The following is a 22,338-nucleotide window of genomic DNA, read 5'->3' on the forward strand; positions in this document are numbered from 1 at the left end:
AAAAATGGAAAGGAAAGGATGTGATGCAGTTTTCTAGATTTCATTTTCTTTTACATGAACTCTGACATTGTCACATTTCACTTGATTAATTTTTTGTGAACCGTGCTTTTGTGTTTCATTCAGTGCTTCTAAGAAATCTTATCTGAAGAGTACATAAAGTTTCAGAGTTCTGTTTTTGTAATCTTAAATAGTTTGTCTTTCAACTCCAGTGCTACCACTATGATTTTAATTTAATCTCCTGTTCAGTGAAATGCTGTGGAAATGCTAAACCCATCACTTAATTCTACACCTGTCAACGAGAGTCTGCTGTAGTTGTCAAACCAAGTCAAATGACACTCCTTGAATGTACACAATATTATTAACAAATTGGATAATCAATCACATGTGTGTGGTTGGACAGTAGTACCTTGAACACACTGAATTTAAAACAGATTTTTAAGAGGCAGGACTCATTTCTCTTGTACTAGGGAAATAAAAAATACCATATGGATATTACAAACTCCCCAGGCAGACTATACAATTAAAGGACTCCTTGGTAAATTGTTGGGCCAATGGATTTTTTTTTTTTTGCCTTTCTATGAAATGTTCCCATGAAAAACATAAATAATTGGATATTGCTTTAGATGACAGAAAAATAGTTTTGCAATAGGAGGAGAAAAGTCAGGGAGATACAAAGTAGATTTGCACAGGTATGTTTATATTAGAAAGCTACTGTTTTGTTTCTAAAAAGCATCAGGATAACATTGCTTAGCATAGGCTGTGCCTGCAGCTACACTAAATGGTTTTAATTAGGAGGAATTAAAATGTACATAAAATTGTTGGGGTTTAGTTTTGCCTGCATCACTATTGTCTGCCTTGCTTCCATAAACAGCTCTGAAACCAGCTGATCACCAGAGCCTAAATATTGATCTCAATGTCTTTGTTCTTGTCTACTTCACAAGCTTTGCCTAATCCTCTACAGGAAAATGTCTTAGTGTTTTAATTACCTGACTGTGTATATGCAACTTTGAATATCTGCCCAAGTTTCACCGAAAATTCAGGTTGCACAGTAAGTTCAACAGTTTTCCCAAAATACATTTCACTGGGATAAGAGATCTTGAAAGAGAGGATGAGAGTAGAGAAGGAACATACCTAGAGACAAAAAAAATACAGCCTAATAATATTGCAAATAAATTCTACCTAGTGCCTGCAGAAAGATACTTTAATGGAAAATGGAGTACTGTATGCCAGCTTTTTTTATGTGTACATGTCCTCCTTGGACAAAATTCACCTCTTCAGATTAGAAATGCAATCAAATTTTCAGTTTTGCAGGAAAAAAATATCCATTTACAGTATTGCATTCCACGCTGCATTTTTTGAAACTTAACTCCTTATGTTTTCCCCACTCAGGAAAAAATATATCTTGCTCTTATTAATTGAATAAATGTACAGAATTAGGGGAAAAAAACCAAAAAACTTTTATTAATTCATGGGTACAAAATTACTATAAGATTTAATCCTTAATTGAAATATACAAATACTGGGTTATATTCAATTGTTTGGCATTTTGGGACAAATGGTTGGGGATTTTGGTGTAAAGCTGTTCTTTTTAACTATACCTATTTGCCCTCATAACTTCATTGTGGAAATGAATAAAACACTTCTCTACAATTATTTTTCCTCTTCCAGCTCCCTCTTTTTTCGTGTAAATGTCTAATATATTAGTTGAAGGAATCACTGGAAAAAATTTGCCTTTTGACAGTAAGTCTGCCAGCAAAAAAAAAGTTCTGGAGAATATTCTTTTTCTCTGCAGAATACACAGCCTGAACTACAAAACTGCAAAAGTGTCCTTCCACTTCTATCAGCATTCTCAGCCTTAACGAAAATTGAATTTTCTGTAAAGTAAAGGTGAGATTCAGCCCACCAATATGATTCATGTCTGAGAGTGCAGGTAACCATCCACTGAAATCTCCACCATTTTTTTTCAGCAGCTTATGAAAGTAACTTCCATCTGATGGATTTTCTAGCAGGGAAAGTTTCCATCCCTTGAAGCTTCTTCTCTAAATCATGTAGTTACTCTCACCACCAGTTTGGACTGATTCTCTTTTGCTTTCAACAGGAACAATTTCTAACATTTTCTCCATAACATGAGAAATTATTTCACAAATTATTGGAATAATAGTGTGAACCATTATGTTGATATGCGCTTCCCAAAAAGAGTTTGATTGAATGAATATTGCTTTTATATTTAATATTTTTATTCAGGCCTCACAACAGAAAAGAAACTGACAGGAGAAATGGTGATAGCACTATCAATTAAATTAATATGTGTTGTGCCTAGTTTGTCAATGCTTATGATTTAAATATATCTTTGTACTGTGGAAGGAAAAAACTATATTAGCTAAGGCTGATTTCAATGGATGACAAAAGTCTTGTTGACAGGAAAATAACAAAAGGCATTTCTGCTCTCTTCTTCATTAACTCTCCTAAAATTAGAATAACACCACATAAGTCAGTTATACCACTGGTGTTTGGAGCTAAGTAAGTTAAACCACCATTTGATCATTAGTTTATAAACACCTTTTGAGGGCATAGCATAGAGAATAGAAAAATATTGTACTTTTGTAGTAGCATGTTTTCAACATCAGGTACATAAAGACATAATGTTTATTTCAAAGATGCAGAAACATAACACTCTATTTTCCTGGTTGGCACATGTGCAACTGCTGACATGCACAGGAACTTTGAATATGTACAGCATCATAACTCTGAAAATATGGTCATGGGGGAATCATTTATTCTTTAGGCATACACAGTTTTAAAGAAACGCATAGTGTTAAGTGAAACCAAAAAAAGACAGCTTCTACAAGATTGTCTTGGTGATACTAAGGAGAAGGAACCATGACTTTTGCTTAGTAGAACCACTTTTTATTGATGATTTTCTTTGTCAAGCAGTGTCTTTTACTGTCTACTGCATTAATACCAGCATTGTGCACACAGTTCTTCTGTTAATATTGTAGAGATGGCATATGTTTGTGGGTAAGTAATCTGCCTGTTTACAGTGCCATTAGGAAACTGCTGACTACACCAGTTCACAGGCTTGTTTAAACCTTTCTCTGCTTCTGACCTGCTGAGTATTTGGTATTCAACACTGTATGAGTGATTACCTGTGGCCTCCATTACACAGGCTGTTGGGTTGCTAAGGAATAATTCTCAAGAGGTTAAGAGCCTTGCAGTCACCTTGATCTCAGTGCCAGTGATTATCTGTGCTAATTTTCTGCTTGGCTTTATACTGCAGCACTGACCAAATCTTTTGTCTGTCCCTTGACATGCAGAAGTAGGAGCAATTATGGGTGTAGATAGAGAGATGTACTGGTTGCTTTCACACTGTAATCTCTTCAACCTATAATTAGAGACGAAACATCGTCATTCAACTTAAAATTTTCATACCCATTTAAGGGCCAGCAGTCCTTATTCTGTCCTGTAAACCAGAGCTGAGTTACCAAAGAAAAGTATAGTCATCCTTCAGCCTTACTCTAACTGGTGCCAGCTTCATCACTGGTGCAAGTTTCTTCACCAGCTTCATGGTCTTCAACCTTGTAAAAGTGAATTTGTCTGGTCTTTATGCAAATTAAATAAATGTCAACTCAAGGCGAAAGGTTTCATGTGACAGGGCTTTTAAATTTAATATTTTTTCTTCAAATCGACTGTTATCTTCTACTTAAGAAAACACACATTGAATATTAAGTATGGGCTTACTGAAGCTATTAATCATTCAGCTATATAAAACCACTAGGAAGCTATGAAAATAAAATAATAACTTTGATACCTGCTACTTCTTAGTTCCATGCAGACTGGAGTGAAATACAAAATAAGAGCTGTCATATATTTTAGAAAAAAAAATCTAATTTCACATACAGAAACCTGATCACTATAGACAATCTACTGTTATTTAATTATATTTTGCATCCTCTGCCACACACAGCTTACCTGCTGCTGGGTTCTAGTCTCTCAGGGCTGTTTAATTTAGTGTTTCACATGAAATGCATCTTAGTATTTCTTTTCTCAAATAAATTACAAAAAGGGCCACAGTTGTCTGCAGCTCTCATGATCCTCAACTGCAATACTGTGCAGGCAGAGAGAACAACACATTCTATTATTTGCAATCAGGCAAATTTCACTTGTGTGTGAAAGAGGTGTGGCAGAGGTAAAAACTGTGCCCTGACCTGCTTTGGTAGAATTCATGACACGTTCCTCAAATTATGCACTAAAATCCCCATTTTGTTCAATGCTCAGGAGCAGAAATTATCCTCAAGATCATTCCCTGCCGAGAAAAGTTTCTTTAATATGTAGCTTATTTTAAGGTCTTTTCCAACCTATATTACACTAACATTCTATAATGTCCCTTTATTTTCAGGGAAAGATTTCTTCTGTGCTTTGTCCTTTCTACCTCTGTCTTTTCTACCTTTTTACTTTCTCACTTAAAGCTTCTCCTTCTTTGGGGACACTTTCTTCATGCTTCTCACCCTTACTATTCATAATTGTCCTTCTCAGGACAGTGACAAACTTAGAATATGTGTTGCTAGGCAGTGTAATAAACCCTTGTGACTTTTCTGTGAAGAGCCTTTATTGGCTCAATGGTTTGTTGGTTTTGAGCGTTTTTGGGTGTATGAGATACAGAAGACTTCTTTGCTATTTCTTCACCACGAAAGTAGAAAGTTGCTAATGGAATGCGAAACCAGGAAGATCAATCTGGGATTGGCTTTGTTATTGACAGCTCAAAAATAGTTTTCTCTTGGACTTCTGCAATTTCGCATGTGTTTTTTTCCCTTGATGGTGCCTACCTTTTCTCAGATTGGTAGGTATATTCTTCTCTAAACCTGAGAGGAACTTCATCCCTGTAACATTTATTTAGCACTTATTTTTTTAACTTTTTTACTTTTTCTCTTTTTGATGGAAATTATTTGGTGGCCTCAAGGACCTGCAAGAAGTCCAGTCTTTTTCATGTTTTCTAAATCAAAGTAACTGCCTTAGCTCACCTTCTCACTCATTTCCCACTCTTTCATGTATTTGACTGTCTTCCTACTCCACTGATGATGCTATGTTAGACCAAAAAAAGAAGAGGGTGTCAGCTTTGGAATGCTAACTTCATTTGATCACTCAGAGAACTACACTACAATGATCCTCTAATTACAGAGCTGTCTCACTGTGTTAAATCCTTGCTACATGTGCTGTCAACTGTTTACACAGTTCTGCGTGCCCCAGACTTCATATTTCCAAATATACAATGATAGCTGACAACAGCATTGACAAACATAATGTACATTGTACAAAAGAAGTGGAAGGACTTTGGAGAAGGAATAGAAAATTGAGAGTAAGCCAATATTACCACAGAAGCTTTAATCAGTGTGTATTTTCCTACAAACCAGTTCATTCTTGTTTTTCTGTGTTTTTCCACAGTGGTTATGTCTTTGATTATGATTACTACAGAGATGATTTCTACAATCGGTATGTGTGCCTATATTTTTGTACATCCTGCATAATTTCAAATGTTTGTTGATAATATAATCCTATAATTTGGTTAAACAAGCCAGTTCAGATTTTACCTATTATTCATTGCATTATTTCTATTGTGTATCAGAAGACTATTTTTAATATCTCACAGAGAAGATTGACACCACCAAATTTATGTGTACTAAACAGGCCTTTTGATTTTGCCATCCTCTAAGAGCTTTTGGGGTATTTGCTGTGCTGAACAGCAGTTTAATGGTAGTTCAATAGAGTTCTCCAAGGTTTACATTTGCTGTGATATATAGTGGCTGTGAAATTCTTCAGTGTGATGTTCCTGGCTTTGTCTTTTCATCCACTTCTATGAAAAGATACAGTGTCTCTTCAAGAATATTTCAAGAATGTTTAGAAGTCCAGAAGAACTTTGAGAAAAGCAAAAGCACAAGCTGAGCAGTCTGTTCCTATAGGACGAAAAAGAATTTGGATGCTTGAGCAATTGGAGATTCTGCCTTGAGTAGTTACACACAGCCTAGCTCAGTACTGTGAAAATGTATTTATTCAGATGTAGCAGAATTCCCACAGCACAGGAGTAGCATGAATGATCACAGATAACCAACTTGTTATCCAGCAGTGCTGTGTCTTTGCACTGCAGCAGCTTGGTGTGGCATAGGACAAGTGAGTCAGAAAGGAGCAAAGCATTGCTCCACCAACCTGTTCTAATCTGATATTTCTTTTGTGTGAAGCAATAGACAGTGGCAGAGGAACTGTCTACACCAGAAGTTAAGTTAGCATGTGCTATATACCTTTCTGCTTAGCAACACAGTAGAAAAGTGTAGAAACAATATTTTCCTGTTTGTTGTCTCCTGATGTGAGTTCAATTTGAGCCACTAGTTTTGGTTTTGTATGTAAATCACCATGCCCCTTTTGGACAAAGCTAAATATAGTGAGATATAAATATATGAAGGAAAAGCTATCAGAGCAGTTTAATCTTGCTCATTCTAGCCTTTGCAGCAGGAGCAGCACATGTCCTATAAAAAGTTAATTTCCATAGGCTTTTATTTATTTTTTTTTCCAGGGTTACAGCTTTGAATTTCAGCTGTAGAATTGTATGCTTTAAAACAGAACAGTGTTTCTCATCTATACCACACAAATATTAGAGTTGTGCTTAGTTTTTCTCTTTAATTCTGTATGTTATGGGTAGCAGAAATTATTAACTGTAAGGGTTACATTTTTGCTAACAAAACCCCCAAACTTATTGGAAGTTAATGGTTGTTTCTGTGGATCTTGATGTTGGTATGGAAATTGTGTTGATAATTGTGTTGGTATGGAAAACCATTGGCAGTAAAATGTATCCATAGATCTGTTCAATAGTATAATTTTTTAATTTAGAAGTCTTTCAGAATTAAGACAGCAGAACTTTTATGGTAGAAAACCTGAATAAGAGGTTGGCCTCATAAGGCTGGACATGCTGCTCTTCTGAAATTGAAAACCATACAAGGTGAACAGTCTCTTTTAGATACCAGTTGATGGAAGGGAAAGATGAAAATCTCAATATAGTAGTCATGGAAAAGAAAATCCCATGGAGAATTTAGTGTATGAACTATGTACAGGAAATATAAATTAAGAAATATAGTCATGATCCTTTGGATTTTTGAAATTCTGGACTTTCTGAATTTCTATGTTTTATCGCAAACCATAGATCTTGTTTTTCACTATTTCAACCAATTAATATTGTTAACTTTTCAGCCTCCCTGAAAAGACAATATGTCTTTCTTACCTTGACTAAAGCAGTGATGTGTTCAAAAAAGGCTGTCAAGAATGGATAGCTCTTTAAAATAAAATCTATATGAAGATAGATTGGCAAGAACAGAACTGTAAATTTAGAAGGGTGACTGAAAGAAAAGGCATAGTTGTATGCACACTAGTGGCTACTGGGCCAAAGAATTGCTTTGGAACTGAGCATTTCTCTTTATCATTACTCATATGACAATCACAAGAAAAGCAGGCACAGTACTTCCAAACTATAAATGGAAGCATTGTTTTTATAAAGCATATTATTGAAATATATAGAATGTGATAAAACAAAATACCAAGCCAAAAATCTTTGCATAATTTCACAAACAAAAGTAGGAATAGATAGATAACAGTTACTTAGATAACTGTTCTTTTATAAACTTTGAGAAAAGTAAGCATAGTTTCATATTTCACTATATTATCTAAACACAAATCATTGGAAGCTAAAAAAAATCACCTTTGGACTAATAATCACATTATGAACTTTTGCAATACACCTTATAATGCTTCAGAAGCACTTTTTTCCAGTAACATCAAAAAGGAGTTTGTGACCTACCTACAAATAATTTAATATGATAAATGACAAGTGACAATAAACACTAATATTTGTGTTGAAAGTAGAAAAAAATGGTTTAGTGCTCATCTTCATACAAAATCCTTTAGTTATCCTAACAAAGGCTGGAAACTGCTCATTTGTGGGTATATTTGAGGTCATGGATTTCAGTCAGTGAGTGTGACAGGATGTCTGTGTCACATTTTGTAAACAGCTATGGAAAAGGAGGGAGATGGTTACACTGTCTCTAGGATTACAGTGCAGACAGAAGTGTGGTTGGATTGAAACTCTTGGCATGTACTTGCCAGAAAATGGGTTAGAAGATTTGACTCTGATTCCTGTTCAGCATACTGCTAGATGCTGTGCTGAGGGAATTAGTTTCTTGTGTGTCCCTTTCCAAATGTGTCTCTATCTGCCCAGATGGGTGACAGTAGCCAAAACTGTGAAAATTATGCATGCAGTTATAAATTCCGTAATTATTAGTTGCAAGTAAATTTGAGAATATTTTATGAAGATGTTGCTTATTCCTCTGCTTCAGATTCTGAACTGAAAATCTTTGTTTTCTGCACTTTCTTCTCCTGACCTATCATATCCAGAACCCATATCTTTTATGTTCTAAATATATCTGTAGCTATGATTACCTTTTCTACTGCCTTTATTTCTGCCTACGCAGGGGTTAGTTACCTGCTATTGATAACTGTATTTTTAGGATTAGGGAATTCTGTTTGGGAACAAAAGTTCATTTTTTTCATAGAATAACTTTTATTGACTCTAGTGGTAAAACTATTAATATCTGCCTGCTACAGTGGTTTTGGTTTGAATAATTTTTTTTTTCTTTATTAAGCATGCTTGGGTATTTTAGTATTTCTAAACCAAATCATTCTTCAATAAAGAGAACATATGCAAAGACTCTTGTTATTTCACAAACTGCAGGATATTTCTTTATGGTGATGGTTGTCTTCAGGAAAGTTCTCTTTTGTACTTTACTTTTACATCTTTAAGAACACCAGATAGAAAACTAGAATTTAAGTCATGCATGTAATAAAGGAGCTGAAATGTCACAACAAAATGTACTGCTCTTGGCTGTGAACAATGAAATTATGTGAACCTGTGATAAGCAAGTTATGGATTTTCCATATGGCAAATAGCAGAGTCCCCATAATACATCCTTCATTTAAATGACACACAAAAAAGTCTGAGCTGGTCTGTGCACCGGTGTGTGACTGAAATATGAATAAGGCACTTAATGTGCATAGGTCCTTGAAATCTAATTTGACTTGATATAAAGTGATTATGGTTTCAAAGGGTAATTTTCTCAAAGATAACATGCAAATTTAGTTGACAGAGCTCCCATGACATGAAATCACAGAGGGTTTTAAGGAGTCCAGCTGACTTAATCTTTTCTAGGTTGTTTGATTACCATGGCCGTGTCCCCCCACCGCCCCGTGCAGTGATTCCACTCAAACGTCCCCGTGTGGCTGTGACATCAACTCGTAGAGGCAAAGGGGTTTTCTCCATGAAGGGAACATCACGATCCACTTCAAGTGGGGCTTCTTCCTCAGGATCCAAATGTGAGTTATTCATGTCAGTTGAATATTATTGAAACAATAATCCTAGCAATTCTGCAAACAGACAGCTTCCACTATATAGCCCCATTGCAGTCATTTCCTACCCTAAATCTCTAGCTTGAAAAGCTGGTTTGATTACCAAAGCTTCCAGGCCTTTCCTGCAAGTCAAGGAGCATGCTGATGACATTTTTGAAGGAAATTCTTTCAACATTTGACCTATTCCCTTGGCCTCAGAAAAAGCCTCTTTAAAATCTCCTCTCAACCTGATTGCTCATATACCATGAGATCCTGTGAACTGCTGCAAAAAAATATATATATATTTTTATAGACAGACAGAGGCACACTGATTTCTGTGGAGACTTAAGGGTCATACATAAGCTGGTGGGGATGGACTGGGAGGGGGACAGGGAAGATTGGTTTACGTGTACTTTTTTTTTTAACTGGATTTCTTTGAGTGTAGAAAAAGGCAAAGTGTCTTTGTCTGTTTTAAAGGAAGTTCAAAACAGGTTTGGCAACTTGGGTTTATTTAACCCTTCTTTAGTGAGTTGGCCCTAGAAGAGCTGATGAACAATAGGCATTCTCTCCTCCAAGCTCACCAAGCTCCTCACTCCTTAGTATGTCCTGGGAACTTCATCTTCCTCTTCGTGCATCTTTCAGCACCCACCCGTCTTCCCCTGCCCCTTATGTGGAGTGATACTGTCCTTGGAAACGTGACTGGAAGAGGAAGAGAAAGATCAGGTAGGGATCAGATATTAGAAAGAATGAAGGAACTTCAGTAAGTCTTTTGCAGTACTAGTGTGGCCACCAAAGCATCATGCTGTCTTACCATGAAATAAGTGAACCCATCAACAGCACATCTTACTGCCAGAGGAGTTAATTATGGCATCCACAAGACCCAGTCATATATTCTGTTTGAATAACATATTCAAATCTTACATGCTAGCAACAAAGAAAGAAGATGGACCTGGTGAGCCCATTAGGATCCCTTCCTGATCCTATTATCTGACCTGATGATATCAGAGACCTTGTGGGAAAACATGTAATACACATGTAAATCATGTGACTGAAAAAAATGGACATGTGGTAAACACAGCTAAAGAGAATGTTGTACACTCAGGAATGAGGAGCTCAGGACATTCCTTGGAAAGGATGATGTTCTTACAGAGAGGCTCTGTTGCATGTACAGTTAAATCACTTCCAAGTCTTCAGGGAAAGAATGGGCTGGATGTCCATTACCACTAAGAAGAGCTTTGATGCCTAACACATGGGAAGACATCTAAATTTAGGTGTCATATTATGAAGATCACTCAGACCCTAAGAGGGTGTCTGGGAGTAGCAACACTTCATTTGTTCTCTGGAGTATGAACATGAGTCTAGACATTTTCATACACACCTTGAAATAGCCTTTCTTCAGTACTTTAAGTAATAATTTACATTTTCTTCTATTATTTTAGAAAAAAGAATGCAGCTCAAGGTCTTCACTTTAGGAAACTTAGAACTTCAATTACTTTGTTAGTTCTTTTCAGTCCTTGGATCTTTGGGTTTTCACACAGTGAATCAAAGCTTTAGTTAGATCTCATTTGTTCATAATTTACTATTGTCTTATCAATATGAATACTTAGTAGTAGTATTAGTGTGTTCAAATGACTAATTGTTCTGAAGTATGCATTAATAAGAACGGGCTTTTTTGACTAACTTTGTCATGAAAAGAGTTTACTTTAAGATAAGATTTTTATATCTTTTTTTCATTGTCCAGAGCAAGAATAACTATAAAATTCTTCTAGAGAGCTAAGGGTCTTAGTGTTTGTATCCCAGCAGATGTCAAGAAAAGTTCTCATCCAGAAATCTGAATTTCTATTGTAGTGAGTGAGACGGAGAATATTACATTAACAAAATGTAATATTTGTTCCTCAGAACTATTACAAAATTTGCTTTCTTTCTTCTATGTTTCAAAAAATGCTTTGTAATACTGTGTCAGGACTTAAATAATGCATAGCATATATTATAGGATTCAACCCTAGTCCAAGCACACACAGGCACTTGTTAGAAGATTTCCAAAACACTGCCTGCAAAATATGGCAAATACTGCAGAAACTGTAAATTATTTAATGGAACTGCAATCAGGAGTGTCCAGATCCAAACAGACAGTGTTATGATCCTTCAATGTATTCGTGTGTGATCTGAATTCTAAAAGTGTCAGTCTTAGAGCTCCAGGTGCCAAGATCACCCTTGAATCCAGCTCTTCAAATGAAGGGAGAGCTGCAAGGTGCATCACTAAAAATATGGGCTGACATTTTGACCTTTGTTAGGTTTCTATCCTCAATTCATTACAATGACAATCAGAAAAAAATGTAGCAATTTTTTTATTGTGATGAAATAAATTGCACAAAATACTCTTTCTGCATGCAGCACATCTCTAAAAGGAGTCAGACACACAGTATACAGATTTTCATGCCTAATTTTCTCATAGAATTACTTCCCTTTTTGTCAATTGCAGTCAACCCATCATAAAGATAGAAATATGATTTGGTTGACTTGGACAGGAATGTAATCACTTTATTGTAAGACCTTTATCAGAGAAATAGCAGAGCCATTTCCTTAGAACTTCAATTAAGAAAGTAGAGAAGGTATGTTTTGCAACTTCCTTTGCCAGTTTCTTGGAAAAGTTGGTTATATTGAATTGTGGGAAGAAGTAATTTAATACTTTGTAGCCCTTTACTCTACACCGATAATCCGAACCCCTTGAACTAATTCACTCTTGATTCTAATATTAATTTACTATTAAGAAAATAAAGGATTTCTTCAGTAAGGAGAACATATAGTTCATGGGAAGGAAGCTATTTTGAGTTTTATGAAATGTAAGACCATAAAACACCTTAACCGCAACTTTAGAATTAACAATGTCAAAATGGTATTCACTATGCTTGGAAGATTTCACCCCCATATAGCAAAACTCTCATGAGATCATTTTCCCCTAAGAGACCTTTCAGACATAAGTGGAAATCTCATGGATGTAACTATTCACACTCAGACTGGATCCAGAAAATGAACCCTACGTGTCATATTAAAGGTCAGAACACAGGAGACCCCTAAGTGAAATAAACAGAATCAAAAGGACTCACTTCTGCAAAACAGAAATGCCAAGGCAGAAGTTTATTTTTGTGTAAAGATATTACGAAAACATAGTATCAAAAATGCCTTGCTCATTGATGAGCACATCTACAGAAATAATATCTTCCAGTACAGTACAGTAAACTAACTCCTATCTGACCGAAAAGTGGCAATAGGTGGTTTAAATTTATTTCCAAAACATAAAATACATTAGGAAGATTTGATTTCTTTCCTAAATCAATAACTTTTCCAGGAACAGTTATCAATATTTTGTTTTCTTTTTAACTCCAAAGTCTAGAAAAACATAAATCAGCATTTGCAAATTACCAGAAGTAACTCACAAAATTAAACATGTTGGTGGGTAAATCACACATAGTAGTTCTTTATGTTAATGGTATGAAGCAGTACATTCAAATTGCTACTTAGAACTGGGAAAATCTCACTTTTTATCACAATGTAGAAATTAAAGCTCTCAGAGTATGTACTTTCATTTTATACATCTGAAACCAGGACAAAAATACCAATCAAATCTTTTGTACTCTGTGTGCTTGAAATTAAGGATTAGACACTTAAGACGTTAAAATACGTAGTGAATTATGTCTTAAAATGAATTAATTTTGACTCATAGACTTTAGCTTCATCAGCTGATCCATTTTTCAGTAATATCTAAAGTAAAATATGATACAATATTTTGTATTGACCTGGAAGGGCTTAGGTAAAAATACATGATGTTCCTTCCCAAAGAAATCTGGATCATGCTTTGTGGATGAATCAGTTTGCAATTATATCAAAAAACATTTCACAAATATAGTTGTAGTTCAACAGTAGCACTTCCATTTTTAAAAATGTGATTTACCTTGATTTTATATCTCTTATTATGCACTGGATGTGGCAGTCTCCTTTGGTGTCAGAGGCTTCAATGAAAGATGCATTCTAGAAGGCTACAGAGGGCTGGAAAAGGTCACTGAATCAAATTCTTTATTCTTGCAAGCAGTGGCCTCACCTAATCCTTTAAGACACATCTTAAAAGTAGTTAGGGTTTGGGTTTCTTCCGTTTCTTGTAATTTCCAGCTTTTGTTCATATTCTTTTCTTTACACTGTCTTAGCACAAAATTATTATTTCTTTTTGCCTTTTCTTGTCTTCAGCAAACAAGAAAAACATGTCTGTCACACTAAAGGCTTTCCATTTTTATGGTCATCTTCACAGCTGTTCTCCACATGTACCTGCTAGAATTCAGTGGTTCAACCTGTACTCACCAGGTCCTCATAGAAAGACAGTACACTTCTCCATCTTTAGTAATACATCATTTGACAGACCCTAGTACTGCATTTTCTTTCTCAGGGTTGCATATAGTGATAGTCTATTATTAACCCAAGGAAAATTCTGTCACTGTCTTCTTCTGCTGATAAGCCTTGGTGCTAAGAGTAGGACTTCTGCTGGTAAGTGTAGGGGTTTTTTTCAGTGAAATCTCATCATTTTTTCTAACATAACATTCCTTAAAATCATTTGACCTTTTCTTCCATTCCAGTTTACTCTCAATGGGTGATATCTTTCAATTTCATGTCATCAGCAAATTTCACCTGTTTATTTACATTTTGGAAGTTGAAGGTATTTAGCCATTACTAATTTCATTAGTAATTATTCTTCCTTTCAATATGTGTATTTCTGTTATCTGTTGTCCTTTAACTGTTACTTGGGGAAAAAATTTCCAAACATTAAGTTACTTTATTTTCCTACTCTATTGCTCAAAAGCAGATGAACAGATATTTTGGATACGTGCACCTCTGGCGTCATGTTTATCAACAACTTTATTTCTTGCCTGAGATCAATTCAACAAAAAATAGTTTAAAGGAGAATTTATATACTCAAAAACTGGCCACCTGGAGCACAGAATTTATAATCTTTTCATTTTATCTTTGTCATAACATTGCTTTAAAAACCCTGAAGTTCTTTCCAAGTGCTATCAGACTCACAAAATGCTTGAGTTTGGAAGGGACCTCTGGAGCGCCTCTGGTGCAAGTGCCCTGCAAAGCAAATTTCCCAGGACTGTATCTGACCACACCCATGGGAACAAAAAATAAAATTATTGTGCTTAGATGAAATTTCACATGCTTTCATTTATGCCAAAAGTCACTGGTGTGTCACTGGGGTCTACTGAGAAGAGTCTGGCTTCGTCTTCTTTATTCCCTGTTGTACTGAGGAGCCCAGAGGTGGACACAGTGCTCCAGATGTGGCCTCACAAGTGTTGGGTAGAGTGAAGTGCTGGGTTTGGCTGGGGCAGAGTCAATTTTCTTCTCAGTAGCTACTATGGGGGTGTGTTGTGTATTTGTGCTGGAAACAGTGTTGGTGACACAGGGATGTTTCAGTTGCTGTTGAGCTTACACAGAGTCAAGTCCTTCTCTCCTTCACCCCACCCCACCAATGAGCAGGTGCACAAGGAACTGGGAGGGGACACACCTGGGGCAGGTGACCCCAGATGGCCAAAGGGATGTTCCAGACCCTGGGATCATCTTCAACAATAAATTAAGGGGAAGGCTGGCCAGGGCTTGTTTAGGGCACCTGTCGGTGTTTTCATTTGCATTGCTTTTATTTCTTGGAGTTTATTTCTTTCTCTGTTGTTTTCATTATTATTATTTTTTTTATCATTATTCTATTGTATTTCAATTAATAAGCATTTCTTATGTCAACCTATGAATTTTCTCCCTTTTATGCTACTTATTTTCTTCCCCTGATCCTTCTAGGTGTTGGAGGGAAGTGAGCAACTCTGTGGTGCTTAGGTGCTGGAGGCAGTTAAATTGTGACAAGGGAAAGATCTGGCTCATGCTCAATTTATTTTTCATCAGGATCCTTCATAATTTGTCTTTGGTAGTTGCTGGTTACTAAAGAAATACCCATTACACTATAATTGTGAGTGGAATTTCTCTAGGAGAATAATTTAAAAGACTTGTACAGTCCTCTGCAAGGTAAACAATAAGCAGTTCAAGTAATTACACCATCACAATGTTGGAAAGAGTGAAACTTTGGAACTTGTGCAGACTTGAGATTTTTTTTCTTTCTGTCCTTTTTAGTGTTAACTTGAAGCAAATTACTCTATGTTCATTGAATCATAGAATCATTTAGATTGGAAAAGACCTCCACATCATCCAGTTCTGCCTTTAACTGATCAACTAGCCTTGTCAACTAGACCATAGCACTAAACGTCAGACAATGGTTTCTTAAACACCTCCAGGGGTGGTGACTCCTTAAGCAATCATTTCCAAAGTTTAACAACCATTTCCATCGAGAAATTGCTTCTAACATCCAACCTGAACCTCCCCAGGTGCAGCTTGAGGCTATGTTCTCTTGCCCTACCATTGATTATCTGGGAGAAGTGGACACCTCCCACCTATTGACAACCTCCTTTCAGTCTGTTGTAGAGAGTGATAAGCTCTCTGCTGAGCCTCCTTTTCTCTAGGCTAAACAAGCCCAACTCCCTCAAACACTTCTCATATGGATTACCTCCTCGACCATTCACAATCCTCATTGCCTTCATTGCCCTTCTCTGGACTCACTCCAGTACCTCAGACTTTCTTAAACTTAGAGGTGCTTAGAACTCAACACAGGACTCAAGGTGTCTCACTAGTGCCAAGTACAGAGGGACAATCACTGCCCTGGTCATGCTGGCCATACTATTTCTGATACAGGCCAGGATGCCATTGGCCATCTTGGCTGCCTGGGCACAGACTGGCTCATGTTTGGTCATCTCTTCCCCAGCACGCCCTTGTCCTTCTCCACTGGGGTTTGTTCCTTGAATCCTCATTGTTGTCTTGTTCCTTCTGGTGCCATCTTCTTCCCAGCCTAGCTTTTCCAGAGACAGCACACCTGGAAACCCCTGTGCAGCAGACCTGAGTTGAACTGCAGCACTATTCATGTGCCTTTTTCCTTGGCAAACTCAGATGTGTAAATGTACTCTATTTTGCTTAGTAGACTGGAAACAAATACTGTTAGGTCGCTTGCAGTGTCACTTCTGAGTCTGACCTTTTGGGCTTGGCCAGCCTGCAGTTTGCCAGTCAAGGGAGCATCCCTGACACAACACAGAATGTGTTGCCAACAGGTTTCATAGCGGGCTGCTGCCAGCACTCAGCATTCCCCATTGGAGCAGTTCACACCATTTCACTCTGGATTTGCAGCTACCTTGCTACTCCAACATAGACCAGCCACTGCCCCTGGGGAATCAGTAACCTTGTAAATATACAGTTCTCAGAATTTTAACATTTTGTTTCAGATCTGTGGGGTTGGAGAGCAACCTATTAGTTCTCTAAGAACATTTTAAACCCTCACTCTATAAATACACAAAATAATTTCATCAAGTACTGTACACCATATATGAGTCAAGCACAAAGGTTAGTTTTGTGCTTTTTTCTTTAAGTCCTTCTGTTCATTCAATGTGAGATCAGAGGTCTCAGCCTATACTGTGAGGTAATTCAATTTTTCAATATGAGCACAGTTAAACAAGTGTATTACTGCATATTGCAACCTACTACCTTTAGCTGATGTCATACTATAATGCACATGGCCCAAAATCCAAGATAAAATTCTTTTGTTTCAACCTCAGTAAATATGCTACAAGTTTGGAATAAGGCTAATTTGAAGCAAACACATACTCATCAACTGTCACTGAAGTAGGCAGCAGCTTGTCTTCACATTTCACCATCAGATTGACTTCCCAATAGAAATTACCTGAAACACCATGAAAACAGACATGGCCAAGGATCAATAAGCAGGACTGATGCAGCAAGATGCATCCAGAAGACCCTTTTGACAGAAAGGGAACATGTTCTTCACCATAGCAGAGCGTCCCTTTTCCCAGGCTCAGTAAGGACCCTCCTGTTGTGTGTATCCGTGCTCTCAATACACACATCAAAGTCAATGCACATCCCCCTACAGCAGTGGTAGAGGAGTAACACAGCTCAGTGCTCTTCCACTGCCAGTCCCTCATGGTGATGGTCCATTTTTTCCTGTAAGAGTTGTAAGAGTGACAGCTCTGTTGCCTACTCTGGCCATTTATAAATGACTTATTCTCCCATGCTAGCACAGGGTTGCCATTTTCTCCTCTGTACCTTTTCCACATGATATCCTAGCACAGACAGGGCAAGTAAATTTGGTTGGAGCACCTTCAGAGAGTCAAACATGTTCCAATAATGACAGAATAATGAGTTAATTGGTGAGGGCTTCAGTGCGGTTTCCTTTGAAGCCAAAATATCTCCAAAGTAGTTACTCCTTCTTAGGTATTCTTAGGTATTCTTAGGAAATGGAAGTGCAATAATAAACAAAAATTAAGAGTAAAGCGGGGCAATAAAGATTTGGAAATTTCAGCTAATAATTTATAAGTGATGCCTCCATGTCCTTGGATGGGATCATAAAATGAAATATTTTCATATATTATCCATAGCTGGAAAAAGTACAGAAAAATGCCAAATGAAACTGAACTGAAAGCTTTTGAAGCAGCAAAATGTGACACTTCTTGCAATGAATTTTTTCACTGGAACATAACTTTGCATTCCTGGCTGCCCTAGCACTTATATTACCAATTCACTCGTGCTGAGAAATACCAACTGTAAGGGATCTTTTTATTATTGTCAGTATTATTACAAAACAGTCCTGCAAAATAACATTGCAACTGTGACAGGTCTATCCTATTTGAATTATTCTTTCACTATAGGCTGCTTTTAAGTAAAAGTTATTTGGATTTATGAATATTTTTTTGAGAAGTTTTTCCTGAAATTATTATTACTGAGCAACACACCTTACATGGAGTCTTGCCATTAAGGCTTAGAATCCTGTGGTTTTCTAGGATTCTGCATTTTTAACTAACAATATTAATTTTTAAAGCTAAATCTCTGAAAATATTAACAAAAATGAGAGACTAGAATTTCTACCAAACAGAAAAGAAAGAACATGTTTTGCTTGTGAGAGGGAATGTTACCACAAGTATAGTTTATTTCATGTTTTGCATTTTGCTCTCTTTCCACAGTGAAATCAGATGAGTTGCAAACGATCAAGAAAGAATTAACTCAAATCAAAACAAAAATTGACTCCTTGCTAGGGAGACTGGAAAAGATTGAAAAGCAGCAAAAAGCTGAAGCAGGTAGGTAAAAACCATTTATGGTGAAATTAATTAAATTAGAACCTCATTACCAGTCAAGCAGACAGACTAAAGAGAACAGAAGCTTTCTGAAATGTTGGTACTTAATGGAGGCCTGAAGCAAGGTAAATTAACTCTCAGGTAGAACTATTGAGAGGATAGATTAATATTCTTCGCAGAACATGCATCATCATTTCATAATTGCTTTTTATGGTGTAGTAGGAAAAAATAATTTCTCTAGTTTTTTCTGGAAACAAAACATCACTAAAAATCTGAACAGAATTAAGCTAGAAGTTTTTGACCATGGGGATGCCTGTGCTGTGTATATTAAGGATTAATAGGTAGTGTATACCAATAATTATTGCCTGAGCAATAAGCAGTAGGTAACAGTCACAAGTTACAGCAAAGAAAAAATGTCTGTTTGATATAAGGAAAAGACATACAACTAAGCAGTATAGTGAGTTGACCAGAGAGACCATATTGGCTCCATCCTTGGAAACATTCAAAACCCATTGGTCTCAGGACCCATGGACCTGGGCCAAAATTTGAGTTTGTCCCTGATTTGAAGACGGTTTGGACTTAGAGAGCCCAGAGATACTTTCCAACCTCAGTTATTGAGTGAAGCTCTGGCCTCTTTGTAAAACTGGTTGCACCTGCAGTTTAGCTTTTCTCTGGCTTAAAAGGTTTTGGTTTCAGCAGGCCTTGGGAATTAAAAAAAATCAGTACTTTATATTGGATTGGATTTATAATTCACTTTATAATTTAATCAGTGTTCATTTTGTTAGATGAATGATCTCACCTGGCAGCACTTTAAAGCACTTTAACTGAGAGTTATAAGGTTGTATTTTCACCATGGTAGATATAAAAACTAACTCAGTTCTTATGTCTGTCTATGGCATGTTCTTTGCTATTTCCTTATAGATCACATATATATTTTTACAGGAGCTTTATACCAGTGAGTTGATTTTGTGAGAGTCAGCAGGGAGATGGAAGCCTTATCCCTTATCTCATGAAAAACTACTTTTTTTTCACCCCTCCCTTCTGTAATAAAACTTTTTATGAATTTTGTGTGAAATGTGTGAAAGAAATTCTGCCTCAGAGCCCACAACTGCCTGGCTGTCTGGACAGTAGTCAGTTACATGAAGACAAAAACCCAACAGGACACATACAGAGAATTCCATCAAGTCTGTCTAAAACATTACTGGGAATTAGCAGTAGATGGTTAGAAACCTGACACAATCAAAGTAGAAATTTAGGTGTGGATGTCTCCTGTTCTGAAGTAACTTAAAAAAAATTCTTTGAAAAATAACCTACCTTTTCTTTACAGTAATTTTCTAAGCTGATAGACAAGGACCAGTCCCCCAGCTGTTACAGTTTATCTCACAAAGTTGAGGGCTTTTTTCAAGTCTAAGGTAAATCATTAGTAGAGAGTGTGATTATCTCTTTCAGGAGAACTGTGCACAATATGTATTCATTAGATTCTATTTTGTACTTTATGCGGGTTGGATAAAAGCTGATATAATTGATGAAGATGTAATTGCAAGGCACTCCATTGAATCATTTGTGAACTGAAATATTCTGACTGTGCATCCCTACCTTGGGGAGCTTTTATATAAAAAATATTAGTATTCAAAACAATTTGCAGATCACTGTATTTTGATATCCAATTTTCACTTTTGCTAAAGGACTGTAGTGATCTCATTTAAATAGCTCAAAGAGGAAAATATTGATTTGTATTGAGTCATAGTCTTATGCCTTCTGAAGACAAGCAGTGAATATCCTCAGATATCAAAAAACATTTTCAAAATATTGATGTTTCAAAACATCAGGTGCAGAACCCATCCCTCATACTCTTTGTCTCTCATTGGAGGGTGTCATGAGAAAAACACCTGAAAGATACCCGTAATCATGGTACTCCATTTAAATTTCCTGAGCTGATGAGGAGGGTTATGCAGCCTGGGTGATTAGTCTGCAGATCCAAAAAGCTACATGAGTAGCTGAACTATTTCATTTAGAGTGTCAGATGGGAGATGATGAGATGATTTTGTTCCTTCTCTATGGTTTGGCAGTGTCATTTCTTATTTTCCTCTGCCAGAAGGTGTGGCCTCACTAAGACTGGGATCAGGAAAAGGATCTGTGTCACATTTACATACAGCAAAATCAAGCCATCATCTTGTTCTTTTGGTACTTTGACTCCCTCTCCTGAAGAATATTTTATTTTTAATCCTATAAGTTGTTACATCTGGAGGCATGTGATGTTACAGGCTGGACAAGCTCAGTGTGTATATTGGTTACTGCTCTACAGATGCATGAAAACTCTCCTTTCAGTAACAGATGATGTTCTGGATTTTTCTATTATCAACCTCTAGCCTTTCCAAAAGGGTGAAAATAGAAAAGGATTTTCTGTACATAGGAAAACTGCAGAAATAGCTCCTCTGTTTGCAAATATCTGAACCAGGAAGCTGGGAATAAGCTGTTCTGACATGAAAAAAAAAAAGTTAGAGAATATTCTTCCTGTAATATTAGAGATTAGGCTCTAATTAGGCTGAAAGTTAGGTACTTAATAGCTTCTCAGAAGAGGCCCAAAGAGGTGGGTACTGAGGCAGCTTTTTGCTCTTTTCTGAAGAACCCAGTCTATGTTCTCATTAAGACAATTAAGTAAGTGACCTAATTTTTTAGCAGCTGTGTCTTAGAAGATTTCCCATTTAAATGCATTGTCTATCAATTCAGCAACCTTGTTTTTAAAAGCTTTAACCAAAATTAATTCAATTGTCATTGCCAGAGCTGAGTCATCTCAGAAGTGGCTTAAGACAGGAAATAGTAGAGCCAAACATAGAAGACTTAGGTGATTCAGTCCATATTTCCTTGTGCATAAGGAAGGTAACACAATCACCTATAACTAGCATGGCATCATATAGAGCACCTCACCAAGACAAGGCTCCATAGGCTGAATCTTCTATGTATTCTGCTAATACATGTGACTATAGTACTGTTGAAGCAGCTGTCTAAGATGACTTTGCATTCTTTAAATATAAGAATATTTCTGCAAATATTAGGTGAGTGAGGGAGGAAAGCTTAATTTTTCTGTTTCTTCAGTAAGCAAAGTTGAAGATGAGGGACTAAAGACTAGTGAAGTCTAAAGAGATGAATGTAAGTGGCAAAACAAATGTGCAGAGTCAGAAGGTAAAGCAAATGTCTTGGTTTAAGACTATGGAACAGAAAAAATGCAATCAGATTTGAACAGTGTCTTTTGCTGGTAATAATTTATGGTAAAAAAAAAATTATATGCTCAAAGAGCTTCAAAAATATAGAGCTTCAAGGCAATACTTGATTCATTGGTTGTCCAGCAAGATAGGTAAGGAACTATAAGTGTTACAGAACAGTCAGTCTGAAAAAAGAAGAAATACTTTGTTCTAGAAATTCTGTCATTATCACCCTCAGACTGACATTGTTTTTCTAGCTGCATGCAAGCAATTCTCTGACCTGATTCATTTTGAGTACTTAAAGCTTTTCATATAAGTTCCTGACAGGCATAGGAATAAGACTCTGATTATTTCTTCTACGTTCTTCAAACGTTCTTCTAGAAAGTCTGTCTCTGTCATTCTTCCATCAATCTTCATCTGGATTTCTGCTGTTTGGATGAAGTTCCTCAGTGTATCCAAGATTTTCACAATACGTAATCACAACAATGCAGCTACTC

General features: G+C 36.6%; 1 protein-coding gene across 1 annotated transcript in view; it reads left to right on the top strand.

Annotated features, from left to right (window-relative positions):
• RALYL (RALY RNA binding protein like) overlaps nt 1-22,338 on the top strand; it is a 164,949-nt gene that overhangs the window by 141,184 nt on the left and 1,427 nt on the right. The window contains exons 4-7 of the mRNA XM_062514704.1: nt 5,440-5,487; nt 9,242-9,405; nt 10,060-10,140; nt 18,528-18,641. Of these exons, the coding sequence (XP_062370688.1) occupies nt 5,440-5,487; nt 9,242-9,405; nt 10,060-10,140; nt 18,528-18,641 (407 nt within the window). The remainder of the gene's footprint in view (nt 1-5,439; nt 5,488-9,241; nt 9,406-10,059; nt 10,141-18,527; nt 18,642-22,338) is intronic.

This window comes from Cinclus cinclus, chromosome 1 (assembly GCF_963662255.1).
Source record: "Cinclus cinclus chromosome 1, bCinCin1.1, whole genome shotgun sequence".
Classification (NCBI taxonomy): domain Eukaryota; kingdom Metazoa; phylum Chordata; class Aves; order Passeriformes; family Cinclidae; genus Cinclus; species Cinclus cinclus.